Below are 9492 nucleotides of genomic sequence, written 5' to 3' on the forward strand. Positions count from 1 at the left end.
AGGTCCCTTTAGGGAAGGCTGAGAAGATTACATTTTTGGCAGCGTAGGTGATCCTTCCCCAGTGCGACCCAACTTTCCCTTCATTCAATGTGTTCTGGGTCTGTAAACTCTCTCAAGTCTGAGAATTGATTAAGGGACTGTGACTCTTTTGTGTGTGTGATTAAAGGTAGATTTCTTCACTTGATCTTGGACTCTTCTGCTTATATGGGTCAAATAAGAATTTTGTAGACTGACCGACTATTTCACTTCTAGGTACCCCGTGTTCAAATAGCCAACACCATAGGTCTCTGCGAATCAGGCTATTCTGATTACTGCTTTAACTCTGCTGTCCTATGGTAGCCACATCCACCTTATCATTGATGATTAAGTGCTGCCACTTGGCTCCTGCCAACCCATGATCTGATCACCCCCATTGTGTTTAGGGAACCAAATTTAGTGGCAGCAATTCCCACAGTAATATCTCACCTACAAAGAAGAGTGACCACAGAGCTCTTCAGGGATGACAGAGCTGCTCTCGAAACTTTATTCCTCACAGTCCTGGTGAAAGGTGTGTCTTCTGCACATTCCTGGGGCAGGTGAGCAGGTCTTTCACGATAATTCCACTCTAACATTTCAGTCTCTCTAAGCTTTTAGATTTGTCCATCCACACTATACCAGGGCAGTTCTGGCATTTCAACTTCAGGTAATGCTGGTTTGGCCCACTCTTCATCTAACCACCCCAACTGTCAGAACCCTCTCTAAACCCTCAAGCTACCACATTGAATCCAGAAGTGGACCCATATCAATAAATTCATCCTGATCCAACTTTATGTTCCTTCCATCGTTATCCCACACCCTTAATATCTACTGCCACACATATTCCCCTGATTTCTATCTATATAAATGGGAAAAATCATGCAGTTTTTTTTGGAGTATAGCATACCCCCTCATGGATCACACTTTGTACCTCACCTTTCTGGACTTGTAGGGACTTCAGTCTAATTATAGGTCTGAAAGAAAAGAAGGGTGGGTCAAGAGAAGAATTAGCAGTGTTTTGCAAGCCAACTACCTCAGGGTATTGCACTACAGTTTCACAGGGTGAGACAGGGTTAATCTCTTCAGAAGGAGGTGTGAGGGCTGTTTCCTCAGCAGTGGCAGTTACAAGTTTATCAGGCAGAGCAGGGTTAATCCCTTCAGGTGGAGGGGGGGGGTCTCCTGCTAAAAGGGGTCCTAGTGGTAATAATTTTGCTGTAAGGGTGCTTTGGCCAAGGCCAAGTGAATGGACTAAGCTGAAAAGAGTGAGCATAGCAGGCTTGACTGATCTCCTTGGAAAAGGCCTGCTTATAGGCTTCACCCTTGACTGACGTTTGGGAAATCTGACTTTGGAAGTGTTCTCGTCCTTCCCTGATGAGTGTGGCTCACTGTGCCTGGACTGTTGGTGCAAACCCTGTGGCTTATGCTGAGCATGTGCTTTCCTTCTGGGAGTCTGGAATTTGGGTACATGCTAGTCAGAGTGCCTAGGTGAATACCCCCCAGTAAAGACCCTAAATTCTTGAGTCTCAAAGGGTTTTCCTGGACAGAAAATATTACATACACATTGCTGAATTTTCACTGCTGTGGGACAAGGCCACTGTATGTGACCTCTCATGGGAGGGAGTGAGCATAAGGAGCCTACACATGGATTTCTTCAGACTCTGCCTGTCTTTTTCCCTTATGATCTGGTTGTGTATTCTTACTACATCATGGCAATAAGACTTATCTGTGAGTACAACTGTATTCTGAGTCCTGTGAGACCTTCTAGGGACTCTCTGAATGGAGATCCCTGGAATCTACAAATGGATCTTGAACAGTCACCAATGGAAATCTCAGATATTTTCTTATCACATTATAGAGTTGCAGAGATCTTGAAATGTCAATGACATTTATCACTGCTTCCAAATTATGGTAGATATGAGAACTTCCACTGGGTATTTTGTTAATTAGTGTGTTAATAAAGAAGCTCGTATATTATTATGCCACATTAAAGTAGTTTTACTGTTGTGCTTCAAGACGGTTCATTTACTTGCTAATCCAAAAGATTTCTTTTTTTGCATCATACTGAGAGCCTGATTCTGAGAGGATATCCATAGGAATTGCCAGACTGCCAAAGGGATCTGCAGCATAAAAATAAAGTTTAAGGTTCCCTGCAATGGATTATTGTAATGGACTAAATGTGTTAATTGCTAACAGGTGATTTCTTACCCAAGCGTTAATGGACACATAGTTAGTTAAGGTATGGCTCAACTGAATCTGCATGACCTTAATCCAATATGACTAGAGTCCTTATAAGCAGAGGAAATTTGGACACAGGAGTAAGAAGTAGGAGACAATCAAATGAGAGACAGATTGAGTTACAGATTGGGGGCAAGCCACCATAAGAACACGTCAGACTTCAGAGAAAGCAAGATCATGCCAACACCTTGATTTTGGACTTACAGCCTCCAAAACTGTGGTACGATAAATTCCTGTTGTTTAAGCCAACCAGTCTCTGGTGTTTGTTATAGCAGCCCTGGTAAACTAAGACACTTGCTGACCCTGGCAGGTCATAATATTAAATGTCCTGCTGCTACCTATGAAGACAGCTTAGTTTTTGTTGACTAGTTCATCTAAGAATTTTAAAAGCCATACTTAAACGAAGCTTTTTTCAATCAAGTTAGTGGTTAATACCTTAAAATTTATTATAACAATATTACAATTTTGATATTAGCAGGTTCAATGGAGTCACTAAATTTGTAAAAATAGTTTCTTGGTGTAGAACTATACGTTTTTCCTTAAATATGTACAGGTATACCTGTTGGCAAATATTTTCCTTCACAATGAAACAGTATGGAGCAGAGGATTTTTTAAATTGTAATTAAAGATTTTTTAAATTGAACACAATCATACGGTGCATGGAAAAATAATAAAAAAAGTTTATTTTAAAATATATTACACTCTTCTGACCACACCTCCTTAGTCTTCATAGTGCCCTGCGCTCGTGTAGTCCACATGCTTTCATAACTTCGCACAGAGCATTTCCAGCATCATATCATCCATGCTGACGGTGCCAATGATGGGCCTGAAGAACAGTTCTGCAATGACATTGGCATTGATGAATCTCAGCAGGGAAAGGGCACTGTTCAGTTGGGCGAATCTGGCCTGGTAGCCTCTGTGCGTCATCCTGATGTGTTCACTGAGAATCTGCTGAGTACCCCACTGAAGGTTCTGGATGTACTTCACGCACTGCAGACCTGGCAGGTCTGGAAGAGAAAAAGGAAGAAAACCCTCTTTGTTTATAAACAGCTCACTGCAGAGTGCTTTGCCAACTTTTAAAATCTATCCACTTCAGCCTCTTCCTAACTAAATAAAAGCTCAAGTTTCCTGGTTAAAAGGCTTCCCTAGAGCAAGGAGAAAATGCCAAACCAAGTCTAAGTTTTCAGAAGCAAGAATGAAACATCACACGATTATTCTTATTTCATCTTCACTACTTTTGGTTACCCACCTTTACAAAACATAGGCCATGAGCTAACAAATGCATATTAATTTATTATGACACTAGAATATAATTTAATGAATCATTGATCCAGTTTACTATCTATGGAAATATGAAGAAATTATTTTTTAAAAGTACATACTTTACCTTTTACCTATGGGAAACAGGCCATTGTAAAAATCATAAGACGCTTTGCAAGATGACAAACATTTTACCAACCTTCCTCAACTTTTCTGCCAACATAATGATTATTCAGCCGGTGGCGATAAATTTCACAGCCACAAACTGACTCGTGGCTCTCATTTTAATTATTTGCCCGCAGGCTGATTTTAGTGTAAAAGCCCATAATAATGTAAAAGATAATGCTGACCACTTAGCTCTGGCCACTTAGCTCTTTGTACCATGATTTCTGTATTGGGGAGCATAAAAAAGGTGATTTTAATGAGGATCTCTTTTAAAAACATCACTTTAAAGTGAGGCTTTGAACTATTATCTTAGAATCATGAAAAGTTTAAAAAGTAAAAAACTTCATCATGGAAACATGGTTAAAAGTAACTTTTCTAATAGAAAAAGCATTTCCTTCCTGCAGTAAAACATAATACCTAAGTAAAACTGAATGAAATACAGTACAGGAAAGATCAAGTGCATGTAAATTTTATAAAGAAGGTGTCAAAAGGAGGCTGTTTTTAAAAGTCCTTTGGTCCTCCGTGATAGTAATGTTGTAGTAAAGTTTTTTTTAACTTGTATTTAAGTACTTATCAGTCATACAGTCAACTTAAATGATGCCAATGATGACTGCAATCACTTTCCTTCCCCTTTTCTACAAAATCCAACAGAAAAGTATTTTTTCTCTGCTTTCACGCCACATTCCTGCTTCACCCACTCTCCCACATACACCCCCCAAAAATGGCTTTTCCCTGAAAGTCAGGCTTGCCTTCAAAGCAAAGTCAGGAAACAGAAAAGGCAGACGCAGGCACTTCACTGCAGGGAGCAGAGCAGGAAGGAGGTTTAAACATTTATGCTCAGGGAATCCAAAAGGATAAACAGCAAAGAAAGGCCATAAATTTAGCAATCATTACTCCCCAAAATACAGGTGCATTTGTGTTTAAAACACACTGGGCTTGGCTGGTTAAACTCTTATTGAGAGGATTCATTTAAGCAGAGAAGGGAAGGAGGGAGGGAGGGAAGGAGGGGGAGAAAGAGAGAACCAGCATTCATGCTGGTTGGTGGGAAAGGTTTGACCAAAGTATGCAAAACAGGGTGGAAGAAAAGAGGGACACTATTGGAATGTAAACTTCTGAATGAGACTCTGTCTCACCTTTGTATCCCAAGAGAACAAGGTACACTGTAGCTGTCTAATAACACTGGATGAAGGAGTGATCATACATTGTTTTCCCAATGACCTTAAGAATCACCTGGAGAACTTGCTATGAATACAGATTTGCAGACCCTGGGCCAGAGCTACTGAATCAGTCTCTCTAGGGGAGAGGCCTGGGCAGACTTTTACTAAGCCCCCCTGAGTGCTTCTTATGCTCAGGCAAGTTAGGAAAACAATGAGATTAGCGAAAAGGTCAGGTCACTGGGCTGAGCTGAGGTCTCCCAGTCTTGCAACATAAGGCCTGAATTATTATTATCTCATTGAATCCTACTCCAGACACCCTCCTCAAATGATAGGCAGGAGGCAGGGACATGACCAGAGACCTGCCATACAGGAAAACAAGGAATGTGGAGAGAGCATTACAAAAATGACCCCAACTCTAGTTGCCTGGAAACTTCCTTCCCACTTGTGATCCTCTTAGAAGGATGCTGGTTGAAGATGACTACAGTAGTGGGAAATACCAGAGACAAGACACCAGGCTGTCCAAGCACATGTCCTCCCAGGATTTGGCTGCACTGTGTGGGGTGGAATGTCCTGCACCCAAAAGACAACCTAAAAGTATGGTGCAGCAAACATCCCACCAGGCCCAGAAGACAGAAGATTCAGGCTCCACAACGCACCTACCATTTATTTTGGAGTAAGGTCACCTGAGACTCTGCTACTTAATCTGTAAAATGGGGATGGGGTGAATGGGGGAGGGTGGAGGGGAATGAGTAGGAGGTCTCCAGCTCTAGAAGACTGCTTCTTTTCTCACCCTAGTGTGTCTCTTTCTTGCCCCTTTGCTAGTTTGGTAACCCAGATGCTAGAAAGATGGGATGATCTGGATGCTTATGACCTTCCAGAATGACCATTCAAAGGCAGACCTGAGAAACCCCAGTTTCTGACAGCGTCTCCACTGGATGGTCTCTTTATGGGTCTTTAACAAATTGGAATTGCCCTCCAAAAAAAAGGCTCCAGCAAATTTCAGCAAGAGATGGAATAGAATTTGCAGTGAGCAAAAGCGGGTTTTCAGTTACTGTACTGGATTTAAAAAGAAAACTAGGGAAGGAAGAGCCATACCCCTTGAAAGGGACACACTTTTCTCTAGGAACAGAAAGGTGTGGAGAGCTAAGTACAAACCACAACAACCAACCCCTCTCCTCTGGCTGAAGTTTCTGACAGCAGCCCACCCACAAGGAGTGGTCCCAGAGCCCCTCGCCCCAATTCTGCTGACTTAGGCTCCACTCTTCAGCTGCGCCCGGCCGCTGCCCTGACTACTGAGCATCTTCAGTGCCCGCACCCCGGGGAGGCACCGTTCAAAGCTTTCCTGAGCAGAGAAGCCGGAGCCCGCCCGCGGCAGGCGCCCTTACCCGGGTTAAAGAGCACGGTCCCCTTGAGGTAGGCGTACTCCTTGGTACTGATGTCCAGGCTCCAGCACTTGGAAAAGAAGCCCTTGATGGCCTGGACCTCGGCGGCCGAGGGCTGTGGGCCGGCGTCGGGCGGCGGTGCCAAGTGCGACGGCGGCGTGAGCAGGCCGGGCGGCTCGTCGCCCGCGGCCTCCCGCCGCCTGGCGGGGAAGATCGTCGGCAGCACGCTGGGCTCCGAGGTCTCCACCGTCTCGAAGTGCAGGTGGTCCTGGGCCAGCTCGAGCATGAGCAGCGGCGCCCAGCAGCTGCGCACCAACACCAGCTGCTGGTCCAGGGGCAGCACCTGGAAGCAGGGCAAGTACTTGACGAAGCGCAGCGTTTTCAGGAGGCCGGCCGAGGCCACCTCGCACACCACCTGGGGGCTCTTGAGGGCCACCGGCCGTGGCACGCCCCACGCCGGGCCCCACCGTGGGACCCCCGGCTGCGCCTCGGGCTCGTCTGGCGCCGCGGGCGTTTGCTTCGCGCTCGGGGGCCGGCTGTAGAGCTCGCTGCCCTGCCGCGGGTGGTCTTCGCCGCAAAAGCAGCAGCCGTACAAGAGCGCTACGGGCGGCCCACCCGGCAGCCCCTCTCTGTCCCCCAGCCTCGGCGCCCCATAGGAGCGGGCCCACCACGCACCTGCCGGCAGCGCCTCGGGCGCTCCCGGCGCCACGTGCGTTTGTTTGGCGCTCGTGAGCAGGCTGTAGAGGATGCTGCCCTGCCGCGGGTGGTCTTCGCCGCAAAAGCAGCAGCGGTACACGGGCGCCTCGGCCTGCCCGCCCCCCGGCCCCCCTCGGCCCCCCGGCCGCTCGGCGCCGCACGCGCAGCCCCAGCACGAACCCCCGCGCCGAGTGGCGGGCGCCTCGGGGGCCGCGGGCATTTGCTTGGCCCTCGTGAGCATGGTGTAGAGGATGCTGCCCTGCCGCGGGTGGTCTTCGCCGCAAAAGCAGCAGCGGTACACGAGCGCCGCGGGCCGCCCGCCCGGCAGCCCCTCTCGGCCCCCCGGCCGCTCGGCGCCGCACGCGCAGCCCCAGCACTGGAGGCCCAGCGGGGCCCCGGGCGCCGGGGCGGCGGCGCGCGTCTGCTTGGCGCTCAGGAGCATGTTGTAGAGGATGCTGCCCCGCCACGGGCCGTCTCCGCCCGCCATGGCCCGCGCCGCCTGCAGCCCGGCTCTGCCCGGCGGCCGCCGCCTGGGACTTATTTATACCCCGCGCGCACGCACGCGCGTCGGCCGCCTCCGCCCGGGCAAGGGCGCGGCGCTGGGCGGGCGGGTAGACGCCCGGGACCTGAGCGGTTCCAGAGGGGCCCATGGTGCTTAAAGGCTGGAAACGGAAGAGCAACGGAGGCGTGGGAGCTCCTGAGCCCTTCCCTCCTCCCTCTCTTTACTCCTGTCCCTCCCTCTTGGGGAAGGGAGGGGGTGCGCAGAGCGGCAGGAGCAGGGAGCCCCGGCACCGGTCCAACTCTTATTGTCCCTTGGCATCTCATTTGTTCCCTTTATTGGGAGGACGGGGGTACCTAAAGGGGAAGGGAGGGGGGGGCGAAGCTATTTCTATGCCATCTTTATAAACTTTCATTAAAAGATCACGCTTTGCATGACAGTACTTTGTGTGTGAGATAGAGAGGTCTCGTGTGCTGGGACTTTGAAAACTATAGATCATGTAGCAGCAGTAGCAGCGGCATGTGGGGATTTGTTAGAAACGCCCAATCCCAGGCCCCAGCCCGAGCTTCTGACTCGGAATCTGCATTTTTAACAAGGTTTGCATGAGAGCCACGTGTGCCTTAGAGTTTGAACAACGTTGGTCTAAGGATGCTATAACGTTTCCATTCAATTCAGTCAGCCCACTATATCCTAGACGCTGTGTTAGAGAGCTGGTGGCAGTGTCCGAGAAGTAAAGATAGCTAAAACTTGGGAACGTAGGGAATAAACGGTTGTTACAGTGAGAACCTTGGATCCTCCTAGAAGTGTTGCTTTGGGTAGAGGCATAAGGTAACCTTTCTTTACCTCCCATCCTCCGAAGCAAATGATGAGAAATACAGGTATCAGGGAGCCTGACTCCTTTGACCCTCACTTGCCACACAGCCTTCTTCACAGACGTCCCAACAGGCACTGAGCTCAGTGGGTCTCCCCACACCATCACCTGCCCCTTGTGTAACTAGCTGGTCACAATCCGCTGGTCCTCAAATTCTTCATTTCTGAAATGGGAAGTTTCTGTTAGTGAGCTCCTGGGCCCAGGACTGAAGTCGTAGAGCAGAGAAAGGAATGGGAAGCTGGTATATGGGGCCCCTGGCGTATTTTTAGTTTTCCTGAGACTGTTGGGATTCTGCACATAGCAGGAAAACATAGGAGACCCTCGTGTTGCATTAAGCCTGACATTTTTTTTTATGCCTGTGAGAGGCCCTAAACAGTGGTTAAATCTCCAGCACTGACACCAGAATGCCTCAATTTTAATCCTGTCCCTAACAATTTGCAGCTCTGTGGCCTTGGGCAATGCATTAATTTTCTATTGCTGCTGTAACAAATGACCAGCATTTAGTTGCTTAAGGCAACACAAATGTATTATGTTACAGTTCTGGAGGTCAGAAGTTTGAAATCAGTTTTGCTGGGCTAAAATCAAGGTGGCATTATTTTTGGAGACTCTGAGAAAGAATATGTTTTCTTGCCTTTTCAGTTTCTACCCACATTCCTTGGCTCCTGGCCACATACCTTTGACCTCTGTTTCCCTTGTCATATCTCCTTCTCTGATTTCTCTAAGGAGCTGATAAACCAGGATAACCTCCCCATCTCAAGATCCTTAATTGATCTTGTACAAGATCATACTCACAAGTATAAAGAAGTACTCACAAGTTCTGGGGGTTAGGAAGTGGGCGTCTTCAGAGAGGCATTATCCAGCCAACCACAGGAAAGTCATTTAAACCATCTGTGTTTCAGTTTCCTCATTTGTAAAATGTGGACAATAGTCACTGAGAGGTAATCCTCGTACTCGAGTTAATTCAAGTAATCTGTTTAGAAGAATGCTTGGTACATGGTAAGGGTTGGATGTACCAACCACTATTTTGCCTTTTTAAAAGATAATGGGGGGTAACTTCAGAGGTAGGAGGTGATACTGCACCTGCACCACCATTTTTCTGTCTCTCCTAGAGGCGCCCCCCCCCCCCCATCCCCACAGCCTGGAAGCATTTTTTCTGTATGTCCACAATTCTTGGCCCAGACTTGAAACCCTGGGTGTATCATTTGGACCACA

The 9492-nt window shown here is 47.8% G+C and overlaps 1 protein-coding gene across 1 annotated transcript; it reads right to left on the bottom strand.

Annotated features, from left to right (window-relative positions):
- Window positions 1–2906: 2906 nt before the first annotated feature.
- NR0B1 (nuclear receptor subfamily 0 group B member 1) lies at window positions 2907–7397 on the bottom strand. Its single transcript, XM_004471298.4, has 2 exons — window positions 6218–7397; window positions 2907–3257 (listed from the first exon to the last, which is right to left on the bottom strand). The coding sequence occupies exons 1-2, from the start codon at window positions 7395–7397 to the stop codon at window positions 3013–3015; spliced, it is 1425 nt and encodes a 474-aa protein (XP_004471355.1). The 3' UTR covers window positions 2907–3012.
- Window positions 7398–9492: the final 2095 nt, after the last annotated feature.

This window comes from Dasypus novemcinctus, chromosome X, assembly GCF_030445035.2.
Source record: "Dasypus novemcinctus isolate mDasNov1 chromosome X, mDasNov1.1.hap2, whole genome shotgun sequence".
Lineage (NCBI taxonomy): Eukaryota > Metazoa > Chordata > Mammalia > Cingulata > Dasypodidae > Dasypus > Dasypus novemcinctus.

Bases quoted from the DNA above. Each gene is read 5' to 3' on its own strand.
- NR0B1 (XM_004471298.4), bottom strand. From the start codon at position 7,397: ATGGCGGGCGGAGACGGCCCGTGGCGGGGCAGCATCCTCTACAACATG. The intron at 3,258-6,217 runs GTAAGGGCGCCT...TTTCTCTTCCAG, and splicing joins GACCGTGCTCTTTAACCCGG to ACCTGCCAGGTCTGCAGTGC.